We start from the raw sequence: 24,423 nt of genomic DNA, 5'->3' as shown, positions 1-24,423 counted from the left end.
ATCATTAACAGACTGTGGGTTTTTTATTTTTCGTATTAAGGTGATGAAGGTATCGTTGATGGGATGGGGAAGGGTGGCCGAATTTAGGTAAGATAAAATGGTTTTTTTGACATCACTACCTACCAAATTCCAATAATTTTGATGGAAGAGAGGGGGCATAACGTCAAGACTTGGGACTTTCACTTGGTTATTCTCAACATATGTAGTTCATTTTCTCACGTATAGCAAATAAACACCTGCGTGGATATTTAAGAATGGTCCCAAAGACGTAGTTGGTCAAACTTATGATTTTTATGGTTAGAAATCATGAGTCCATGAAATCACTAGACTAAACTCATTAATCATTATAATCATTATCATAAATAAACTCTTATTTACCCAAAAAAAAAAAAAAATTACAAATCCAATTTTCTTTTAGAAAGTCACTCTAATCACTCCCTCCTATCATTTAAAAAAAAAATACAAATCCAAAATATAATCCTGATTTCAAAATTCAATCTCATATGTATAGTAATTTTTTTTTTGATAATTCCATCATAGTCCGTCTTTTTTGTTTTTGGGATAAGATCACCATCATAGTCTCTTCTTGGACACCAAAATACTAGATTTTTATTTTGGGCCATAGAAGACTTATCGTAATAGGCAAAAAAAAGAAGGCCCAAGAAAAGATATGTGTATAGCAACCAAAACCCAAAAAAGACCGTTGCTTTCGGCAAAACTGTGTCGTTTCATGATAGCCTCAATCCACTCCAATTTCTCTTTCGCCAAATCGAGAAATGACAGAGATCCTCAGTCTCTACTCTCGAAAAGTCTCTTAACAGTAAACTCTCATAACCGGTTGCAGCGGTCGACTCCGACCACCTCAGCGGTCGCTACGAGGTTTTTTTTTTCTTTCCTAGTCGAACTGTAAATGCAAAATAGGTTTATGTATTGGAATGACAACAACCAAGCTTCATTTACTATTCATTGCTGCTCACTTAGACTTGGATTTGTAGCTTTCTCATTTATCTTATATTGGTTACGTATTTGTTTACACACTTGTACTTGTATTAATGCCTATTACCAAGAAATTTCAGTACAGCCCAATAATTTTGAGAATGATTATATAAATCTATGTAGCTAGGATTTTTATTTGCAATTTCATTTTGTTGTTGCTGTTAGATTTATATTTATATGGACTCTGTGATCTTTTGGTTATGAATGAATTGTATGTGTGTGTTAATAGTGCATGATGATAATAATGATGGTCGTGGTGGATTTGATTTGAATTATGATATTGATTTGAATTATGTTTTTATGAAATGACTATTGAGACTTGTTATGTTACCAAAATTTAAAACTTATTTGTTGTTTGGATGTAATGAAATTTAGAACTTATTTGGTTTTATTGAGTGATTATTATCTCTATGGTTAAAGATGATTATTTTGTAATGTTACTATGTTTAGTTACATTTTTTTTAAAATTTTTTATTTCTTAAATATAAGATGTGATTTTTTTTTTTTTTAAAACTAAACATTAGTGATTATAATTATTATATATTTATTTTTATAATTTAAAAATCATTAATTAAATTATTTATGACAAAATTGGTTTGACCACCGGTCTGACTAGAGAACCAAGAATCGCTTATTTTTCCAATTCTTTGACCAGTCCAGTTCTTAAAACCATTATTCCATCTCTCACATTCTCAGTATTTCTTCTCCTTTTTCTTCTCTGTCTTAAGGGGGCGTTTGGTTTGCTGTGATGTGCCCTCAATGTAATACACATTACGATTATGTGACATTAAGTTTTTTATTTATTTTATTTTTTCTAACATTACCATAATCTAAAATTATAAAATATATCACATCACCTTTTTAAACAATGTAATGTTGTATTCTTATATTGAGATTACATTAATGTAAAATTATAATAATGTAATATTACAGTGTAATGTAAAATCACAGCGAATCAAACGCCCCCTAATTGAATATAAGCATGACCCATTTCTCTCTCTCTGTGTGTATATATATATATATATATATATATATATAGGTGTAGGGACACGATTATTCACGACCCAAGAATGACATTGGGCTCGTATGTAAAGGGCCCGAACAACATAATTTGTAGAGTGTGGGTTTGAAAGGCTTGACCTTGGTCACTGGACAGCGGTCTAGTCGTGATTTTTACGGAAGCTCATACGAAGGTGGGCCTGGCGTGAATGACAAAACCTTTCTTCAGTGCGACCTATGGGGTTTTTGTCCTCGGATCCCGTCCGAGGAGTTTAGTGTTCTTCTCATTCTCCCTTTTTTAGGACTTCTCCCTCTGGGGGATCCCCCTCCCCCTTGGTTCTTCTTCCCTTTTATACTAGTAGTTACTTTTCTTTCAATGTCCACGTGTAAGTTTCACTTTCTAGGATGGAAACTTGTCCTATCAGCCCATACCTAGAGTGGTTGGGAGTAGACGTAAAAGTTGAATAGCATGGTGAAGAGCATGGGTCTGTCAGACGCAGAGTTCTTTATTACAGTATTGACAGCTTTTTCACTTGTCCTGCCCCTGTACTGAATTTGTCATTTTCTTTAGGTGTTTTGTGAGGTGCTAAGCATAAGATCGTCCTCGGCGGTATTCTTAGGCCTTTTTTGGACTTTCACTACGCGTCCTCGGAAGTTATTTTCCTCGGCTTGGGTCTTGGGCCCTACTGTGAAGTGGGCTGGGACCGCAAATAGGAAATGAAAATTATTCACTTTGCCTTTCAGGAAATGAAAATTGTTCACTTTGCCTTTCGCTCCTGTCACAATGGCTTATTGCGGAGATTTCAGCGACCACATATAGTTCGAATTCTCTCTACAAATGCAACTGCAGGTATTTTCTTTTTATCTTTCATTTGTATTTGCATATTGCTTGCTTTTTGAGACTAAGTGCTTGTGGTTAATGCATGTATATTAAGGAGAAATTTCATGGAGCTTTCATGAATCAATATGTGTTATTTTGTTCTAATCTGGGTCATGGTTTTGGTTTTGTTTTTCTAGATTTTCTCGGGTCCAGCTTTGTAAGCTTAAAAATTATGATTTTGGTGCATTTGATCTTTAAACAGGGAGTGGTGTTGGTGATAAGCAAACTGACTCAATAGAGTCTGCTGACGAGTTTGAGCGTCAGATATTTGGTGACTTTTCTGGGGGTAATTTGAAGTCTGATGCCTTTTTTGAAAAGCTTGATAGACTTGGGAAGGCTCGTGACAGGTCAGGTTCTAGAATGGGCGAAGGAAGTAATTCCCAGATTTTAGATGGCCTAGATGAAAGTTTTAATACATTATCGGATGGAATGGATGGGAAGTTGAAGAAAGCAGCCACGTATTTTGAATTTGATGAGCAAGAAATAGAGAAAGATGATTATTCATTTAGACCAGATATGAATTTTAGGCTCGGAATGACTTATGAGACAAAGGTATGTGCTATATGATATCAGCTGAGGCCTTTGTCTTCAGCTATTACAGTTTTTTAATAATCAAGGTTTTAGGCTAATTTGAAAATATTAAAGCTTACCTTTGAGCTACCTGGTTTGTTCAGAGTGTCTAATGTATTCTCTAATGAAATATGTTCAATCAGGGAAGTCATAGAATGTGAGATTTATATGTGGCATATATTTTTGGTTCACTTGTTTTCTATTTTGCTTTTGCCCAAAAATCTCATGAACTTGTGCATTTTTACATTTGAACATGCTTTTGTGTGTGGATTGTGGACACTTTGTTATTTTTCTCAAATTGAGTGAAATCAATGGATGTGCCCATTCTTGATCCATGAGATGATTGTTATAAAAAAATCCATGTTTTTGTTCTTTGTAAAGTTAACAGTTCTTAACTTTTTGATTGGGAGGGAAAACAATAAAGTCTACTGGTTATATATTTAAGGTAATTTGAAACAGTAATTCTTCCCTTGAAAATATATACAATTGGTTCAATGATGTCATAAGTTAAGGGTGTCAAATAATCCATAGGCCATTACCCACAATTTCATTTGGTATATTCTACAAAATATTATAGTTGTATGTTTTTGTTTCAGTTTATTGTTGCTGCTATGACCTGCTTTGCATTTTCTTTTTACCATCATTCATGCTGAATTGTCTTGTTTAAGCAGTCCCTGGCTTTATGCAGGACCTTGATCTTACGAAGCCAGGAGTAAGGAAACCCTTCAAAAGGACTGAGTTTGAAGTTACCACGGAGGAGGTTTTGAGAAAGGCTGACTTTAGGGTGAGTCTGATTTAGTACACTCCCTCTCATATGATGAGTATAGAATTACATTATGAATAGATATATATTCTTTTAAATGCAATCATGGAAGTATGATTGCCATGCTGTATAGTGGTAGGTCCAATCACATCCCATGCTTATCACTAATATTGATCAAGATCTAAACTAGAGTGATAAAATTCTAATGATTGTGATTTAAGATTATTGATCATGTAAGAGTAGGTGTGACCACTGGATTGGTGGAATAGTGCATTTCAATGTCTTAAATCTTTAAAGTTGAGCTTTTTCCCCATTTCTTTCATATGCCAATTTTAATTAATTGCATTTGGTCTTTGGGTCTAATTGTATCCCTTCCTCATATACAAAGGTAAAGAGTAAGGTCATGGATTCAATTCCATATGGGTTTGTGAGTTGCGTGAACCTTAAAAAATTGTAATTGATTCAGTTACTATTTTCTTAGGAAAATCGTATATATGAACAGTAAAAAGGTAGATGGAGGTGGGTGAAAACAAATTGTAACAGGGTTATATTGATTTTGATATTATGATTTTTCTTGTCTGCTACCAAAGACTGTCAAAATTAGGTTTTGGCCTTTTCTTGTTTGATCTGGTGGCTATTGAGATCTTTCTTTATTGCCCTCTGATTGAGCTTATATTTCTATGATATACATTAGCACTTTTTTCTCCCTTTGTAAAAATCATATTGACTACTGCAGTGATTTTAATTTCAAATTAGGCTATGTTTGCCTTCTTAATCTTCGTTATTTGTTCTATGCAGAATGTCAGATTCCTTGCAAACTTCATAACAGAGGCCGGAATCATTATCAAGAGGAGCAAGGTAAAAAGGAAGCAAATACAAAAGGAATGATGCCTGCGTCTTTTTGAAATTCATTAAGCTTCTAGGGATTAAATTTGATTTTGAACTGCTGCTGACAATGACGTGAATCTTCCTGTTATTTCCTTGTTCATTGTGCAGACTTGCATTAGTGCCAAGGCCCAGAGGAAGGTTGCTAGGTAGATCAAAACAGCCCGAGCTTTTGGTTTAATGCCTTTCACAACAATGGGGACAAAATCGTTTGTTTTTGGAAAAACAATGGAAGCTCGTGATGAGGATTTTGAATATGAAACTTATGATAGTCGTATCAGTGCTGATGCAGATGCTAAAGACCCTCTTTGAGCCTAGGCTATGAGGTGAATGTTAACTCTCTACACTCTTTTTGGCAATGCCACAATTGACACCTTTTTTTGGGGGGGCAGGGGGGTTGTTGGGGAAGAAAAATAGAAGAAAGTAAGGGAAAAGATATCTTGACAATTTGTTGTGTTGAAATTCTAGTGTATCCTTTAATGCAGTCATCTAGTTGGCGTGTTGTGTATCAAAAATTTTATTGGTACAGACAAACTACAATAATAACATAATCATTAGCCTGGTCAACTCTTGGCTGTAAGGATACATCATTTTGAGAAAATGAACCTCATTGATGGCTAAAATTCAGATGTCCAATTTGACATGCTGTATATTCACTGCAGTAGCAATTATTCTCATTGGCTCAACTGGTTTAAGAGATTTCTCTTTTTGACTTTATAGTCATTGTACCAATAGCATATCTATATGAATATATTCTCTTTAAAAACTAATAAGACCTGGCAGAATCAATGGATGCTCTCAGAGTTACCATATTTCATTGTTATTCTAGTGAACCTTGACTCAGACTGCTTGATCCAAAACATGGAAGATTTTCATTCCAATATGCTCATTTTTAAGCTCAACTTAAAAAACAATTGAGCTTTTTTATTTTTATTTTATTTAACAATAAGTTTTTGCCCCTATGGGATGGGGAAGGGGAGATTTGAACTGGTAATCTTTGCTTCATGAGCCGTGTCCCCAGCCAATTGTCCTGTTCCTGGGGCTTCTTTTTTTTCTTCTCTCTCTCTCTCTCTCTCTCTCTCTCTTAAAACCCAACTACAATCAACGCAAGATTACATTATCACCATTGAACTTTTAATGAAACTGAGTTTTATATAATCTTACACTCATGGTTATGCATTCCTGGATAAGTGGCGTATGACACTCCTTTTTTGTTTTTTGTTTTTTTTTTTTGATAAGTTACACATGCACTTAGTGGGTCTTGAAACTGCAATCTCACCCTTAGTCCTATTATCATGGAAGGAGGAAGTACCAGTTAAGCTATAGCTCATTGGTATGACATTCCTGTTTTCTGGCTATCTTTGCCTAACATTTGACTCTTCTTCTTTTTTATTACCCAACTACAATCAACGCAAGATTACATTATCACCTTTGAACTTTTAATGAAACTAAGTTTTATATAATCTTACACTCATGGTTATGCATTCCTGGATAAGTGGCGTATGGCACTCCTTTTTTTGTTTTTTTTTTATAAGTTACACATGCACTTAGTGGATCTTGAAACCGCAATCTAACCCTTAGTCCTATTATTATGGAAGGAGGAAGTACCAATATAGCTCATTGGTATGACATTCCTGTTTTCTGGCTATCTTTGCCTTACATTTGACTCTTCTTCTTTTTTATTTTATTTTAAATGGTATAAATTGGATCTCCACCTCCCCCCCCACCCCCCTTTTTCACCACATACAGAATAATTAGACTGCTACATATGAGCTTCCTTATTCACTAACTAAGAGCATTCCAATAAGCCCTAACCATCCCCAGATTTTGCCAAAATTTAGATAGTCTTCCCTCTGGTTCTTGCCTAAAATAAACTCACTCATTAGGAGCCAACCAATTTCTGTGAAAGTTACAATATTTCACAAGAAAAGATTAGGCACTTTAGCTTTTTTAAATAAATTCAAGCCATCAAAATTACTCTTTCATCTCTTTGATTCCTTGAGTGATTGAGGAGCCATGGCTGCTGGATCAAGGAAACTCCCAATGGGGTTTATGAAATTGAAGTAGCAAATGCATGTCTCTCTCTCTAATTGCATCTCAAGAAGGTAGAGTTTTTGATATGAGGTTCTTGGTTTTTGGGTTATGAGAATTTAGTTTAATTTCTGGCTTTGGGTAGGTTCTAGGTTTGGGGGACACATCAGTATTATGTATTAGCAATGAAATTATTGTATGGGTTTGTGGCTTAATTTGAAAATTTTCTGTTCTTTTTAATTTGGTGGTGTTGTGAGGAGTTGGAATTTGGTATTTTTGGTGATGATGTTGCATTTGTGTTGCCTACCAATTGTTAGTGAAAATGTGTAACCGAAACATGAAGTGTATTTTATTTTCCCCTCAATTGGTTGTGCTTCTTTCTTAAATTGAAATTTTTTTTGTTTTGTTTTTAAATATATATATTTTTTATGGGTAATAAAAAATAATAAAAAAGTACAGTGTTCACGATGGTGAACACTCTGAACTTGAAACAAATACATAGAACTCAAAGATTAACTTGATAGAAAGCTTGAATAAAAATACATTGTGTGTAACCCCAAATTCTAGAGTCTAGACCACTGAAACAGAGTACCAAAAAGAAGAGATTTTAAGAGACCTAAAGATCTCTCTTTATCTTCAAAGGTATGGGTATTGCTTTCCTGCCAAATTAACCACATCAGATATCCTGGAACCATATTCTAGATCTGTGACCGGTGTTTTCCCATCCAATTCTGCCATGCAAAAAGGAGAGAAATAACAGTCTCCGGCATCACTCACTAGATTCCAAGCACCTCATTCCATAGAGCTTGAGCAAACGTGTAACAATAGGTGATCCATAGATTCCCCATCACATCGACACATGCAGCACCGATTGACTAGGGATTGGCCTCACTTAACAAGATTATCAATGGTAAGTATCCCATCCCAAGCTGCTGTCCATAAAAAGGACACCCTTTTAGGTACCTTTACATACCAAATACTCTCCCAAGCAAAGACCAAGGAAATTCAGCAGTGAAGAGAACTAGACAACAAAGAATAGTAAGAGCGCACATCAAAACTTAGTTGAAGGGACTTCATGCCAAGTTAGTGTTATCATAAATATTTTCTTATCCTATGATCCTTTTGTGGTACTAAAAGTCCATGTTAGAACACTCATTTAGGTAGCTATCTGGATTGAAAAAATGTATGAGCAGATTTGGAGGCATATCTAAAATTGCTTAACTTGTCTGTAGTTAAGGAAAAATGCCAAGAGTTGTTGAAATTTAGGCATTGAATTTCTTGGATTTTTATCTAGGCTGCCGAGGAAGTCAATCTCCTAGTTGGAGTGTTAATTGGCGGCAAAGTAAAGGTTGCTCTTTGTCAATATCCTTAAACAGTGTGAATGCTATTAGGGGAATGTTTATTTATTTGTCCGGCTTCTGCTGCTCGTTGTCAATATCCCTTCAGGAATCAGGAATGTGAACGCCATTAATATGAGTTATTTGTTTTAACTAATTTTTTTTTGTATACTTAGTTATCTGGTTGACTACTTTTCAAAGTATATGATGTTTATTGGTCGGCTTTCCAAGTCTTAACAATAGTTAAAGATCTATAAGAAAATGCTTGTTCTCCTCTATATGCTTTCGCATTGTTGTGAGTATTTCTGGGTTTTTTTTTTTGTCAATGCTGTTTGTTCTTTTGATGTTGCACTTGTTTAAACCTAAGTTGTACTCACTTGATCAAAATGACTTTAGAGAGGCATGAGATGTTCCCTCAAAGAAATTTGGGTATTTTGTTTACTAAAAAGATTTGATGCTTTATTTTCATGTGGAAATGGAGTTGATTATGTCCATGAGACATTCTAATGTACTGCGGATGGTGAGAACTACTGCTTTTAATTAGATGAACACTTTCCGTATCCTCTAATTCTGTCCTCCATCCTTTTTCTCCTCTTTACCGTACTTTAAATATGGGCAATTTTTAATTGGCTTAAACTAGAGGTGATTTTAGAAATTCATGAATAACACTGTTTGAGTCAAACTATAATGCTTTATAGTTTATACAGTCACACTCTCTCTAACTACTTTCACTACAATCCTCGTCCAGCTCCTCTCTCTTAAATACCTCTCTTCTCACCCAATCCCTCCATCAGACCCAACCTCTCACACAGCTCTTCTGTGATTTATAATTTTTGTTAACTCCATTTGGCTGTCATTGATTTCTGCTTTAATTATGGGGTTCAATTTTATGCATTTTGTTGTTAATGTTTGAGATTCCATCAAACAATAATAATGGGTTCATTCGAATCTGTTGGTGTGGGCCGAGCACGTGGAGGTCAATTTGTAAAGAGAGGAATAAAAGTGTATAAACGGAGCTTTTTGAAAAAGCTGAGTGTTTGGTAAAAACTGTTAATAAGTGCTTTTTGAAAAAACAAAGGGTATATTTGGTAACTGTTTTTTTCCCCTTATTTTCTATTTTCAAAAATAATTTTTTATTTTTGAGACTAAAAAACTTGTTTGGCAACCCAAAATGGACTGAAAACAAAAACTGTTTTCAAAACTCAATTTGTGAAAGAAACTGAAAACATATAAAATGTTGTTTTTAGTTTCTAATTTTGAAAAGTTAATGAAAACACATATTTAATTTAATGAATTTGTCTTACTTAATGAGTTAGCATTAGAGTTCAAATCCTAGTAACAATATATTTTAGTATTTTCTATTTTTTTCTTCAAAAAACTTTTTTTTTTTTCAACTAACCAAACATGTTTTTGATTTTAAAAATACAAGAAAATTGTTTTCTTTATATGTCCAAAAACAAGTTTTTGAAAATAGAAAATAAAAACTATTACAAAATATAACCTAAGTGTTTGGCTAGCACTTATAAAAGTTGTAGTTTGAGTGGTAAATTACTAAAAAGAACAATATATATAAGGGAGTTTATTTTATTTTTAAATCAACTATTTCATAATACTTACTAAAAAAAAAGAAAAAAAAAAGAGAAAAAGCTACCTAATAATAATAATAAATATATTATTGCCATAATTATTTGTTATTACTGTAGGGAGTGGGTATGAGCACTTCTGCTATTAGATGAGTAGACTCAAGCCCAACTAGCCCAATACAATAAATTTATAAAGAATGAGTTTAAGAACTAGGTCTTAGTTAGGATTACAACAACTAGACACGGTTATGTATGGATTGAATAACAAGGATATAGACTAAAGCATGAAATTTTGTCCTCGGGCACTTCGTCTGAGGAACCTAGTGTTCTTCTCCTTCCTTCAATACTAGGTTACAGAGGTTTCCAAAATCATGCAAATTGCTATTGTCTTCTCCTTTTCTTTTTTCCTTCGCCTCCTTTTTCGATCCCCCATTCTTAGAGGATTTCTCACATTATATATTTCTTTTTAGTCGATCTTGGCCCTCTATCTGTTGATCATGCAGGTCATTACTCGAGTGCTCGTCCCATCATCCATCTTCCCAAACCCTCTATAAGTTGCGGCAACCAAGACCGCACTGTTCAGAGGTCATTTCCTTATTAATGCGGTCAAAACGTTAGTTGGGTGCATTCAATGCGAAGGTGACAGTTTCTCTTTAAATTGTTCCTACACCATACTCCCATGGGTATCCTATTATACTTGTCCTTTTTCTGGGGGCGCTCTGAGAGGTTGCCTTTGCCGGCGTGCCGTTTTTTCCTCCTGGGATTTGGGATGCCGAGAACAGGATTTTCCTCTGCAACGTTTCTGGGCTATTTGGGCTTTATTTGTTCGTCCTCGGCCATTTCTCCCTCCTCGGCGTGGACCTTGGGCTTAGTATAAAGTGGGCCGGGGTTGTCAAATTCTTTGGCCCCACAATTACCATTACTATTATTGGTATTATTTTAATAATGTTAGTTTTTTTTTAGCATCAATTATTTGTTATTCTAAAAATTTTGAACCAAGTATGTTATCTGTCTTACTTTAATAATATTATCTATTTTTAATAATATCAATATCACTATTTTAATAATGTTTTTGTCTTATTGAATATGGTGCTATTTGTTCTGGCATGATGGTCTGAAGAGGTTTCAAAATGTAAAGTTGGGTTTTAATTAAAACAAGTGGGCAATTTGGTAATTGAACCAACAATTCCTGAAAGTTGAAGTGACTTTTTTGCAAAATTGGTTGAAGGTCCTTTGGCTTTTTGGTGGTTTTGCACTTTTTGAAAAAACAACTTTCTTAATAAAGCAGTTTTTTAATACCCACCAAACACCTAGCATTTTAAATTTTGAAGTAAAAAATACTTTTTGTCATTTGAGAGTGCAAACAAACAGGCACTAAAACAGGTAAAATTGGTTGAGAGATTAATTGGGTTTTTTGGGTAGGTCTTTGATAGAGTTTAAATGAGCAAGTGTTGCTTGATGACCTATTTGAATTGAGGGGGAGGAAGGGAGAGAGCAAAATGGACAAAGAACAGTTGGCCGGATTATAGGTTAATTTTTAGGCAATTATACTCCCCTCTCCTCAATCCAAAAGGACCATGAGTGTTGAGAGAGAGCATGAGCTTGTGGAATTGTGTAGCTGAACTGCTGAAGTGCATGCTTAAAAAGTCTCTACTTTCACGTAGCAACCTTGAGTCTTCTCAAGCATCATTATTTGCCTGGATGACAGTTACTTTTGACAGTGGGGAAGGGAAGATTTGATACTTATTCCCATGTTTATGTCTGCTTTATCCTTCACATCTCATAGCTGTCTGTTGTAAAAGCCTAGCAACTTTAAAAACATTGAGATTCAGCAAAAAAAAAAAAAAAAAAAAAAAAAAAAAAACTTTAAAAACATTGAGGTCCTAATTTAGTGCCTAATGTCAAATTTTCTCTTCACACCGTGATTTAAACAAATATTTATTTGTTGGAAGTGAAAAAAAAAAGCCACGTAAAAATTTAGTAACAAATCCTAAATTTATATACCACTAAATTAATTAAATAAAACAAATCAGCTAGTACCATACGACCATGTGTCATCCAAACTGACATTACATTGATAAATTAAAAATTGTCATGTGTCATTTGGACCCATGGAGATAAATCTTCTAATGAGATAAATTGATATTATTCTTAATAAAATAAATAAAGCTAGAGATAATTATCCATGGACACATTTTTAAAAAGATTAATTTAAAGTCATATTGAGAAGATTACTGTAAATAGAGATATCACCTACCTCATTGATAACGAATCTTTGGAGCATGGAAATGCTGTAGAATTTCTACCTCAAAATTATTCAAAGATGTATTTATTCAAATCATTCTTCAAAACCAAGAAGTTGTAATGTAATCAAGTTCAAAAAGCCTCTAGAAATTTCAAAAATCCCCAAGTCATTAAAACTCTATTGATTCAAGCCTTTAAGATCTTGGAGAATTTCTACCCAGAAAGCTTTGAATATGAAGAACAAAAAGTCTTGAACAAGCTCATAGTCAATAGATTTATCTTACTTCCATTGTAAAGGTAATTCAATATTTCTTCCCATCAAAGTAGAGAAGATTTTGTGTTTGAATCAAGCTTATTGTGAATCAATTTCAATAGTTGTTTAACTAACATGAAAGTTTTGTGCTCACAATATCTTTTACAAAATCTCAAAATTCGTACCAAATTTGTCGAGGAACTATTGAAAACATTACTCGGCAAGTCAATGGTTTCCTTGTCGAGGAGTGTCACGAGGTGATGAGAATCAACATTATCAATTTTCTTTGTGCCATTCAGTCATAAAACTTATGGTCTCTGTATTTTACTATTGCTGTATATGAATGATTTTCTAACACACTAGTTAAAGGGTTTGTTTAGATATTATTTATTATTGAAAATTAAGAATAATGTAGTAAAATAATTTTTAAATATGTGAATAGTATGTGAGACCCATATTAGAAGTTATATTTACTGAAAAAGTTACTTGTAGGTTCCGTAAATAATACACAGGAACTATCCAAAAAAACGCAGATGCGGTTAGCAACGCAAATCCAATCCCACTCAACGTCTTTCCAATTATTATGTTTGAAAATTTTCAGGCAGAGTTCAAGTTCAGTGGTCCACACATGTATAAAACTAATGATCATTTCCTTTATATATATATATATATATATATATGTATATATATATATATAACTAACGATCATTTATATCTGTAATTAATGAGTCAACGCTAGGACCCAAATAATAAAGTTACTGTAAAAATGTAGCGAGTCCTAAGTCCTATCCTATTATCTAAGAAATATCATGAAAATACCTACACAACGTCAACATCTAACCTAATGATTAGATTTAATAGACATTTCCCCCGTGATTGCACAGTCTCTCCATAAATTTGTTAGCCAAAAAAGAAAAAAGGATGATGTTCCAAGTTTCAACATTAAAAAGCAACATCTTTTTTTTATTTTTTTTATTTTGAGAAAGAAAAGCAACATCTATTTAATAGTGAAAGATAACTCAGTTTTTAACATTAAAAAGTCCATTCCATTGTTCTAGTTTTTATTTTTAAAGTTTAAATTATAAAGTGGGGCCAAATGTAAGCTGTTCCGGACAGCTTTTATCCTAATATTTCAAAGGAGTCCAAGTTTGAGCTTTTGCTGCAATGCATTGCATATCCTTAAAAACTTTCAAATTTTCAACCCAGTTACTTACCGAATACAGACTAGATTGGTTTCCAATGACGATGAGGTTTACTGTGTTTTTCATGCAGCAATTTCATAACCCTGTGACTGCATTGACAATTAGTGATTACCTACTGAATATTTGCTGGCTATCACTACAGGGTTACCTAGTATAAGTTCTAGAAATACATAAAACTTTAAAACCACCACTTGTTAAGCCCTAAAAAAAATAATGTCATCACCAAACTCACGGGATCACACAGCTATTTTCTTGCTAGTCATCATAGTCATTTATTTTACTCGCTTAGAGTCTTTTGTCATTCCCGTTCTCTTTTATTTTTCCTTCTTCTTCCTCTCTCTCAATGAAGAAGAAAAAACTGCTAGTGTCACATTCTTTCAAATGACAATCTCATCCTTTTCACTCGCTATCACCGTCACACTTATCACATTGATATCTTTTTTGCTACAAACTGTTGTTTACAGCCTCGGCTCAGCCTCCACCACGACTATCACCTATGGCACTGCTACTGTCTGTGGTATCATTGCTGCTGAGCCTACCCAGAGAATCCAATGCTACCAAAACGGCCAAATCATTTCAATCCAACCAAACATCTCCTTTGAAGCCATCTCAGGTGGTCGCAGCTTCTTCTGCGGCCTCAGGTCTGGCGGCTTTAGCCTCATATGCTGGGACACTAGCTCATCTAACTCAAGCTTTAAACCAAAACGTATATATCACAATGAGATGATTAAAATGACTGATCTAGCTGTTGGTGATGCTCAAGTTTGTGCTAGAGAGGTCAACTCTGGTATGATCAATTGTTGGAGAGGGAATAGTGGTTCTAAATTTCCATCACCTGGAGAAGCATTAAGGTTTCGTGCAATCACATCTGGAAGTGGGTTTTCATGTGGGATTTTGAAGAACAATAGCACGGTTTTATGTTGGGGTAATGGTAAAATTGGCGCCGAGATTCAGAGACAGTTTGGGAATGTGTCAATGTCAACCTTAGTTGCTGGAAAGTCTCATGCTTGTGGTTTGACAATGACTGGAATTTTGGTTTGCAAAGGGAACAATGGTTCTGGTCAACTGGATGTTCCTTTTAGTTCCGCTTATGAGTTTTCTGGTTTGGCATTGGGAGAAAATTTTACTTGTGCTATTAAGGTAAGAAATGGATTGGTGGCATGTTGGGGAGGAAAAAACAGATTTGAATTTGATAGCAATGTGATTGAAAACGTTTCCTTTGAGTCCATTGTTGCAGGTTTGGATTTTGCGTGCGGATTAATATCGAGTAATTTATCGATGATTTGTTGGGGACCTGGTTGGTCTAATATGCCAAGTGAGCTTCCATTAGGAATGATAATTCCTGGACCATGCATTCAAGCTTCGTGTAACACGTGTGGTACCTATCCAAATTCCGAGGCTCTCTGTGAGGGGTCTGGGAATATATGCAAGTCTTGCCAGATTCAACTTCCAGTTGCAGTGCCATTGAAACCTATAACATCATCATCACAGGCAGTTCCTCCATCAACCATAGCCAGGAACAAGGTTCTATTGGTGTTTGTGATTGTTGGATCAGTGGGGGCTTTTGGGGGCATTTGCACAGTTGTCTTTTGCTTATGGGCTGGACTATGCTCTTTCTTGCGCAAGAATACTCATGATTCTGTGCAACCCACAACTACTGAGGCCAATGTAGATACTGCTGCTATGCCTCAAATTGGTTCTAACGTCCCAACTTCAAGATCAGATTCCAGCAAGAGTCAAAGCCCCAGGATGTTGAGACAGAGAAGTGGGTCATCAACATCATATAAGCATGCGGACAAGACTCAGATATTTTCTTTCTCAGAGCTTTCCACTGCCACCGACAACTTCTCATTGGAAAACAAGATTGGTGCAGGGAGCTTTGGTATTGTTTACAAAGGCAAGCTTGCAGATGGCCGTGAAGTTGCGATTAAAAGGGGAGAAACTTCTATCAAAAGAAAGAAATTCCAGGAAAAAGATAGTGCATTTGTTGCTGAATTGGCATTGTTATCTCGGCTTAACCATAAGCACTTAGTGGGGTTAATTGGATTCTGCGAAGAAAAGGATGAGAGGCTTTTGGTTTATGAGTACATGAGCAATGGTTCACTCCATGATCATTTGCATAACAAGGACAACATTAATAGAAGTAGCAGCATTTGGAATTCTTGGAAAATGAGGATCAAAATTGCATTAGACGCAGCTAGGGGAATTGAATATCTGCACAACTACGCGGTGCCACCCATAATTCATAGAGACATCAAGTCCTCAAATATACTCTTAGATGCAAATTGGACTGCAAGAGTGTCAGACTTTGGATTGTCACTAATAAGGCCAGAATCTGAACATGAGTCCATGTCAACCCAGGCGGTAGGGACAGTTGGATACATAGATCCTGAGTACTATGTATTAAACGTTTTGACAGCAAAGAGTGATGTTTATGGCTTAGGGGTGGTCTTGTTAGAGCTTTTGACAGGTAAAAGAGCTGTGTTCAAGAATGAAGAGGATGGGACAGGACCTATGGGCGTGATGGAGTATGCAGGGCCGCTAATATTGGCGGGGCAGCTACAAAAGGTTTTGGATAGGAGGGTTGGGCTGCCGGAGGTGACTGAGGCTGAGGCAGTTCGGTTAGTGGCTTACACTGCTATGCATTGTGTGCATTTGGAGGGGAAGGAGAGGCCTAACATGAGTGACATTGTTGGCAATTTGGAGAGGGCCCTGGCTCTTTGTGAGGACAACCCTGGTAGCCTCTCTCCTGCTACACTGTCCACTCATTCAGAATGATTCTTTTTCCATTTATTCTTATTATATTAGGGTAGTTGTTTTCCATTCAAAAATTTTCATTTTTGTTGTAATCACATCATCGATGTCCTATACTATTATTTTGTAAGATTAAACAAAATTGCAACAGTAAGTTAGGATGCATAGACACGGACACAGGTATAGGTATGGATACACCGTACACGTACGATACGTTGATATGAGCAATTATTAAAAAATTATAACATGATATGACAGATTGAACACGGTTATGACACGGGTTCGACATGACTACGACACCTTAAATGAAGTGTCCGTGCATCCTAGATAGTAAGTTCTAACGAATTTTTACTTAAAAAAAAAATAATGAAAAAGAGTTTTAATGAATTTTGGAGCTCAGTGTTCATCTATATGAAATAGAGAAGATTTCATTATTCATTCTGCATATTGTCCTGTTTTGGTGTTAAAAGCTAGTCTTCTTTTTAATTTTTATTTAAAAAAACAGCTGATCTTTTTCTCCTGTTTGTTGGCCTGGAAGAAATGGGACCATGAAGATTTATCAGTGATTCGAAGCAAATTTATTATAGCCGTGTTGTAGGATCTAAATCACGTTCATCCAAATCAAATTGCAGATTTTCAATGAAAGAGCATATGCTACATTATTTTGTGCCCAAGAAAATCAATTTGTTCTACGGTTTTTTATTTATTATTTATTTTTAAGTGGATCAAGATCTGACCTAGGTTTGCGTAGATTCGTGGATGTTTCAATTAATAATAATAATTATTATTATGCCTCTTTTTCTTCGGAAATGTAAATTGTACACACTTGGTCACAAACATAATACAAGCGCTTAATTTTTTTTTAAACCAAAATCCTAATTTAGAGTCACATGATTTCTGGAATTCAATCCCCGCCTACATAAAAAACTGATTGGTATCTTGGTCTGATGATAAAGAGCTATCATCAGAAGCGGATATCATAGGTTAAAACTCTCTCTCAAAAAAAAAAAAAAAGTCACATGATTTCTATGCAAACGTTAATTGAGTTATTAAATTAAAGAGATGGGTTCAAGTTACACCTGATGTAACTTCACAAGAGTTACACCTTTTTTGGACCATTGATTTGTATTAGATCTAAGGGTGAAAAAAACACTTATAGTCATGTATTTATTGTTCCCTAGAAATTAGTAACTAAGTCATTAATTCTTCTTATTAAAAATAGAAAAATAAAAACAGCATTAACTCGCTGCTCTCCATCATCTTCATCTTCTCTCCCTCTCTCACATGGTCTTTTTCTCTAAAAAAAAGGAAAAGAAAAACAGCATGCTTCATAATTTTGATAGTAATGATCAAAGTAAACTTCTTTGAAAGCCATGTTTGATTTCTTATTCCTTAATCAAAAGAAATCCTGCACAAGTAACTAAAATAGTGCAACCACAACTAACTTGAGTCGGATAAGGATTGAAGTTTCATCATTTTACGAAAATTCTAGCATAAGATAAGGATTTTTTGTCCTTTACCAAGTACTTAACGACACCATTCATGAACTTTGGAATAATTTTAATTTGGAATGAGAATTATTTAAGCAAAATAGGAACAAAGCTAAACAATCCAAAATCATTTTTTAAATTGCAAACTAAAAAGCTCAACAAAACTTCAATTGTTATTGTCTTTCTTACCTTCAAGCCCACAAGTGACGCCCACAAGATAGAACACAAGACCATGTGAGAGAGGGAGAGAAGATGAAGATGATGGAGAGAGTTAATGCTGTTTTTAATTTTTCTATTTTTAATAAGAAGAATTAATGACTTAGTTACTAATTTATAGGGAACAATAAATACATGACTATGAGTGTTTTTTTCACCCTTAGATCTAATACAAATCAATGGTCCAAAAAATGTGTAACTCTTATAAAGTTACACCAGGTGTAACTTGAACCCATCTCTAAATGAAATAGGGATTGTAATTTAGAAGGGGGTACTTAAAGAACAATATTTAAAGTATGAATCTAAGTTTTTGCCCCTATGTGTGTGTGTATATATATATTATATTTCTTTGCATTTAATTTCTTACAAATATGATTTCATTGATGATATAGGATGATTAATAGTGAAAATGAAAGCATAGATTATGGTTTTTGTTAGTAAGATTACACATTAGGGAAACTCCAATTATAAAAACTCTACTTAAACTAAAAGTTTAGGCCTGTGTCTAATTAAAAAAAAAAAAAAAAAGTGCTTAAACTTTTCAACTCATGTAAAAATTCATGTCTATTTTAGTATAAGAATCTAATTTTTTTTTTCTATTTTTTCTATTCATTTTTCAAAACACCTTACATTAGATTATTTATTTTACACTACATTTCATTAAATATTAATTTTTCTTGATATTTTTGATTGTTTCTTTTTGTTCACACAATAATTATTAGGGGCTGCTCAAGGCCTAGGCTGAAGGCCCCCAATTTTTTTAAAATTTTACCCTTTAAGAAAATGCCCCATTTTATCATAAAAAGACCCAAAATTGTAGAATGATGGTACAGATATTACAAATTTTTGTGTCATCAATGACAAAAAAATAAAACATACATTTATTTAATGGTTGAAGTCTACCATTTTCATCCATTTCCACATCAAATCATATTCATTATCACATTAATTTGTGTATTTTATGTAGTAAACTTTATAGTAACTTTAGCATTTTTCAAGATTGTAGGATAATAAGTGCTTTATATAAAAAAAATAAAAGGTTGTGTACCATTTTTCTCACCTCCAAAACGTCTCCAAAATATTATAGTAACAAAAGTTATAGCATTAGTGTAAATTTATACGGTTATGATGTATTTTTACACAATTTTGCATGGATAATATGGATGGATTTTGAGCCTTTTTTTTTTTTTTGAGAAGGAATACGGTCAACTTTTATTAGGAAAATCTAGCAGCTAGTACAAGAGAAACAAATGGTGGTGGAACAGCCTCCATCCACACTGAAAAATCCAAAATACTAATGGAATGTCTCGCTAAGTTATGCGCTACCCTATTACCCTCTCTCTTTTTACATGAGAGTAGAGTAATTGATTAAACAAACTAGCATTACATTTGATATCCTCAATTAATAAACCAAAGGAAGACAAGTGCTATTATCTCTCAAGGCATTTGACAACACTTGGGAATCTGTTTCCAATATTGCTCGGCTAAAGCCCAGCTCAGCAGCAAACTCAAGAGCTTAAGAGGCTGCCATTGCTTCAATCTCCATGGGTGTGTACTGCTGTGGTAGCAGTTTAGACATAGAAGCCATGACTAAACCGTTGCTGTCTCGGATCACTGCTCCAATACCCGATTTTTTTTGCTCCTTGAAGATAGCTCTGTTGCAATTCATTTTCACCACATCTGGTATTGGAGGACGCCACATAGCCCGAAGTAAAGTGAGGTCAGGTCGAATGATGGCAGGCGCAGGTTGGGTCACTACAAACTCAGCTACACGCTCCTTTGTCGAAGATGGAATTTGATGGACACTTAAGCATGGTTGGCTTAAACGCATCTGGTTCCTTTGGGTCCAAATTAACCACACCGACGTTGCAAACAACTCCATGTTGTGATCCTTTGTGATGAGCCATGAGAGCAATTCCTTGAAGTCCACAAAGGTGTGTTGTCTTCGGCAATGCTGAAATGGTTCTTCTTCCCACACCACATCCAGTTCGCTGCAATTCCAGAGAGCATGCAGAGCTGATTCGGGTTCATGTTTGCAGCGGTCACATGTTGGATCTTTGATGATAGTTTGCCTCACCAGATTCTCCTTACTTGGCAACAAGTTCCTGCAAGCTCTCCACACCAAATTCTTGATTTTGTTCAGTACCTGAAGAGACCAAATTGTTCGCCACAAAACCTTGTCATATGCCATCTGATCTTCTTCCCATTCGGTCTGTGTTTCAGCCTTCAAAAATCTGTAACCATACTTGCTTGTGTTACACTCCGTTGCTAGTGAAAGGCCAAAATAAGGTGTCTTCAGCCGCACACCTTGAGAGTGGAATCGACTTGATCAACTCAGTTTCTTCAGGGGTGAACAAACCTTCTAACAAACCATGATCTCAGTGCCTTGTCTCCATTAATCAAGATCTCCACTTTAGCATCAGCCATTGTGTCCACCCTAGGTGATTGAACTTGTGGCATGTTTTTCCTTGGCAGCAAGTGGTCTTGCCATATACTCACTGCCTTCCCATTCCCAATCCTCCATTGGCAGCCCCTAAGTAATACCTCCCTTCCATTTAAGATTCTCTTCTAGGCACTGAGATCATTTAGCCTCCATAAAGGTGCAATTTGGAAAGAAACGCGACTTAAAAACTTTGTGCAGCAATGAGTCCGGGGTTTTCAAAAGCCTCCATGCTTGTTTGGCTAACAAGGAGTCATTGAACATAGCTATGTCCCTAAACCCCATGCCTCCCTCCAATTTTGATTTAGTTAGTTCCTCCCACTTCAACCAATAGATCTTTCTTTTTTCTTCCCTTTGCCCTCACTAAAATTTCTTGATTATGGTTTCAATTTCTTGGCAAAGACCCAAAGGTATTTTGAAACACCTCGTAGCATAAATTGGGATGGCTTGTATGACTGCTTTAATGAGCACCTCACGACCGGCTTGAGACAAGAGTTTTCCTTCCCATCCTTGCAATTTTTTCCATACATTCTCTTTGATAAAATTGAAGCCTTCCTTCTTTTTTCTACCCACCAAAGATGGCAATCCAAGGTATTGTTCAAAATTCACAATTTCGTGTATACCCAAGGTAGCCATGATTTCTTGTTTTGTTGCTTCCATGGTAGATTTGCTAAAGAAAATAGTTGTTTTGTTTTTGTTCACCTTTTGCCTTGACTCCTCTTCATATTTCTCAAGGATAGTAAGGATTTTCCTGCAATCATCACCACTTGCCCTACAAAAGAGGAGGCTATCATCTGCAAACAATAAATGGGTTAGTGCTGGGCCTCTTCAGCAAAGCGGGAAGCCCTTGATTTCTCCCGAAATTGCTACTTGTTGGATAAGGCCATGGAGGCCCTCGGTGCAAAGTGGCGAATACCTCTAGTGGGTTGGATAAAACCTTGAGGTTCGCCATTGATCAAAATGGAGTAAGAGACTGTTTTAACACATGCCATGATTAAACCTATCCACCTTTCATTAAATCCCATTTTTCTCATGACATTTTCAAGGTAACCCCATTCCACCCAGTCATAAGCCTTAATCATATCAAGTTTAATTGCCATATACCTAAATTTCCCCGAATTCATGTTGTTCATGCTATGTAGAGATTCAAAAGCCACAAGTATATTATCATAAATTAATCTATTCTTGGTAAATGCTGATTGGTGCTCAGTGATGATGGTGGGTAGAATAGTTTTAAGTCTATTTGCTAGGACTTTGGAGAAGATTTTGTAGAGGACATTGCACAAACTAATTGGACAAAATTGAGTGACAAATTCCGGGTTTTTTTATTTTTGGGATCAATGTAATGAAGGTGTGATTTATTGGGTGAGGGGTTGTACCTATGCTGAGCCATGAGAGGACCGACTTGTTACATCCCTATCAACCACCCCCCAAAAGTGCTGATAAAATAATGGTGGCATGCCATCTGGTCCTAGTGCTTTGAGGGGGGCCATTTGCTTGAGGGCTTCCTTAACTTCATCATCTCTAAAGAGAGCAACAAGGGTTGCATTCATGTGGTCGGTGATGACAATATGGATGTGGTCCAAATCTGCTCCAAGTGCATTCGGCTTTGAAGAGGTGAAGAGGTCCTAATAGTACTTGATCATAAGGGCTGCAATGTCATTCGGATCCACCCTCCGATTATTTGATTCATCCATAATCCCACGAATAAAATTTTTTCGGAATCTCTTGGTGGATCGATAATGGAAAAATCTTGTATTCTTATCTCCATTCTTAAGCCAAAGTGTGCATGATCTTTGGCTCCACATTCGTGCTTCCCTATCCAAGAGAATGTTAATTTCCTCTTTGGGTGCTCTGACCCATGTGTTCACCCCCGTTACTTGTGCTTCTTGTTCAGCTTGAATCAAAAGTTCCTTCTTCTTGGCCAACTCCTTCCTCACATTTCCAAAAATGTTATAATTCCACCATTCAAGATCTTGACCACAATTATCAAACCTTTTCAGGATGTCACTGTCACTAAAACCGTGAGGGTAAGATAACCACGAGGCTTCCACCACTTCACCACAACGCTCATCTGTTAACCACTTCTCTTCGAATCTAAATAATTTCCTTCTTGATGGAATTTCCAAACCTAACAGATTAATGTATAGAGGCATGTGGTCTGATGAAGTACAATGGAGATGGTGCACAATTGTACCTGGGAACTTAAGAAACCAGCTCGCATTGACCGCACCTCGATCCAGTCTCTCCTAGATAGAATGTCCATTTGCGAAATGCTTGCTCCATGTAAATCTGTTTTCCACAAAGCCAAGATCAAGAAACCCACACTCATCTAACACATCCCTAAATAGCTACATTTGACCCTGATTTCTTGTTGCACTCGCAAGTTTCTCATCCTGTCTAACTATCTCATTGAAATCACCTGCACATAACCATGGGATATCAGGATGATGATTAAGACTTCTCAAACTATCCCATGCTTCACCTCGCCTTGAAGGTTTGGTTCGCCATAAAACCCTATAAATCTCCATTCGTTAGGGGAGCCTTTGTCAATCCAAGTATCAATATAATACTTGGATGAATTTGACACCACCAAGTTAATTGATGCTTTCCAAAAAAGAACCAAACCACCACCGTGCCCCACCTTTGGAACCACCCACTTATTTTCAAAGTCTAAGTTTTGTTGGATCGTATCTAGCCTTGCTTCTTCTGCCTGTGTCTCGGCAATGAACACAACAGAGGGATCTTTTGCCCGGATTATTTCTCCAAGCTCCTTCCTTGTATGCAGGTTCCCAAGCTCGCGACAATTCCATACTATGCAATTCATTGCAATTGGCGGGGCTGGGTGTCAGCCTCCACCAATGTGATATCGGCATCCTCCTCATTCCTTGAAACCTGGTAACATTTATTTGGTAACTTGGAATGGTCATCACTGAGTGCTGTTGTTCTTTTCCCCTTACTCGGTTTGCCTTGTGATAGTTCCTCTGTTGGTTTGTTGTTTACACGTACAATCCTAGTCTAACGTGGCCTGGAGGCTTGTGTAGAAACCCTAGGGTTCTTTTGGTTGTCATGTGCCTGGCAGCTGGTCTCTTTTGAATTCAAATCCTGTTTTAATTCCGTAATAATTGGTGAGGTAATAATGCCCTTCGGTTTTGGTTGTGCATGACAATCTTCAGTGGATGCATGTGGACGTAGATCAGGGCATGTGGGATTTTCTGGTATGGTAGGATTCTTTAATGAGTCAAACTCCTTTAAAACTACCCCTACCTCATTAAAGTGAATATCATCACTTCGCACAATTGAAGGATGGACTTCATTCTATTTTAATTTTCGAGCATCATTGGAGGTATCTGACGTTTGGGACATTAATTTCGTAACGTTTTGCCTTAACTCCATGGTGTCCACATCAACTAAATCACATCTTTGGTCATCGGTTTCTTCTCTACTCGACGGTGGTGCACGGCGTTCCTCTGCCTGAGCCTTCATCTTCTCTCTTAATTCCACGTTGGTTTTACTTCCCACCGTTTCCTTCTCTGCCGAGGTCTGATTTTTCGTTGGTGTAGACTTGTAGAAACCAGGAACTTGGATAACTTGTTTGTGAGAATATGAGAACAGTGCTGCCCTGAGATTTGGCCCAAATTGCTTCTGTTCTTGATCAAGCGATCCTTCACTGTTCAGCCATATTTCGTGATCCTTGTCATCATGATCAAAGTAGCCACAACAATGGTATATATTCGATAATCTCTCATACTTGAAGCTAATCCAAACTTGCTTTTCTTT

At 35.9% G+C, this 24,423-nt stretch overlaps 3 protein-coding genes across 4 annotated transcripts; 2 read left to right on the top strand and 1 right to left on the bottom strand.

Moving 5' to 3' along the window:
* The first annotated feature begins 681 nt into the window (after positions 1-681).
* Positions 682-5,779, top strand: LOC115989655. Of its 2 annotated transcripts, none has more exons than XM_031113470.1 (6): positions 682-879; positions 2,740-2,845; positions 3,078-3,427; positions 4,134-4,229; positions 5,007-5,066; positions 5,205-5,779. In XM_031113470.1, the coding sequence occupies exons 2-6, from the start codon at positions 2,743-2,745 to the stop codon at positions 5,244-5,246; spliced, it is 651 nt and encodes a 216-aa protein (XP_030969330.1). In that variant the 5' UTR covers positions 682-879; positions 2,740-2,742; the 3' UTR covers positions 5,247-5,779. The 2 variants fall into 2 exon arrangements, with proteins under 2 accessions (XP_030969330.1, XP_030969322.1); XM_031113462.1 differs by having other exon boundaries at positions 729-879; positions 2,567-2,845.
* Positions 5,780-14,124: 8,345 nt separating this feature from the next.
* Positions 14,125-16,613, top strand: LOC115953392 (putative serine/threonine-protein kinase-like protein CCR3). The gene has a single exon (XM_031071054.1). The coding sequence runs from the start codon at positions 14,125-14,127 to the stop codon at positions 16,519-16,521; it is 2,397 nt and encodes a 798-aa protein (XP_030926914.1). The 3' UTR covers positions 16,522-16,613.
* A 3,106-nt stretch (positions 16,614-19,719) lies between these two features.
* Positions 19,720-20,630, bottom strand: LOC115953571. The gene is made up of 2 exons (XM_031071305.1): positions 20,563-20,630; positions 19,720-20,437 (listed from the first exon to the last, which is right to left on the bottom strand). The coding sequence occupies exons 1-2, from the start codon at positions 20,628-20,630 to the stop codon at positions 19,720-19,722; spliced, it is 786 nt and encodes a 261-aa protein (XP_030927165.1).
* Between the last annotated feature and the right edge of the window lie 3,793 nt (positions 20,631-24,423).

Source organism: Quercus lobata, chromosome 1 (genome assembly GCF_001633185.2).
Source record: "Quercus lobata isolate SW786 chromosome 1, ValleyOak3.0 Primary Assembly, whole genome shotgun sequence".
In the NCBI taxonomy this organism is placed as follows: domain Eukaryota; kingdom Viridiplantae; phylum Streptophyta; class Magnoliopsida; order Fagales; family Fagaceae; genus Quercus; species Quercus lobata.
This window is presented reverse-complemented; position numbering and strand designations above follow the sequence as displayed.

Excerpts from the sequence above, each read along its gene's own strand:
- LOC115989655 (XM_031113462.1), top strand. The coding sequence starts at position 2,713 with ATGAAAATTATTCACTTTGCCTTTCAGGAAATGAAAATTGTTCACTTT. Across the intron at positions 2,846-3,077 it reads CTCTACAAATGCAACTGCAG|GGAGTGGTGTTGGTGATAAG; the intron begins GTATTTTCTTTT and ends ATCTTTAAACAG. Across the intron at positions 3,428-4,133 it reads GAATGACTTATGAGACAAAG|GACCTTGATCTTACGAAGCC; the intron begins GTATGTGCTATA and ends GGCTTTATGCAG.
- LOC115953392 (XM_031071054.1), top strand. The coding sequence starts at position 14,125 with ATGACAATCTCATCCTTTTCACTCGCTATCACCGTCACACTTATCACA.
- LOC115953571 (XM_031071305.1), bottom strand. The coding sequence starts at position 20,630 with ATGGCTGATGCTAAAGTGGAGATCTTGATTAATGGAGACAAGGCACTG. Across the intron at positions 20,438-20,562 it reads AGATCATGGTTTGTTAGAAG|ATTTTTGAAGGCTGAAACAC; the intron begins GTTTGTTCACCC and ends GTATGGTTACAG.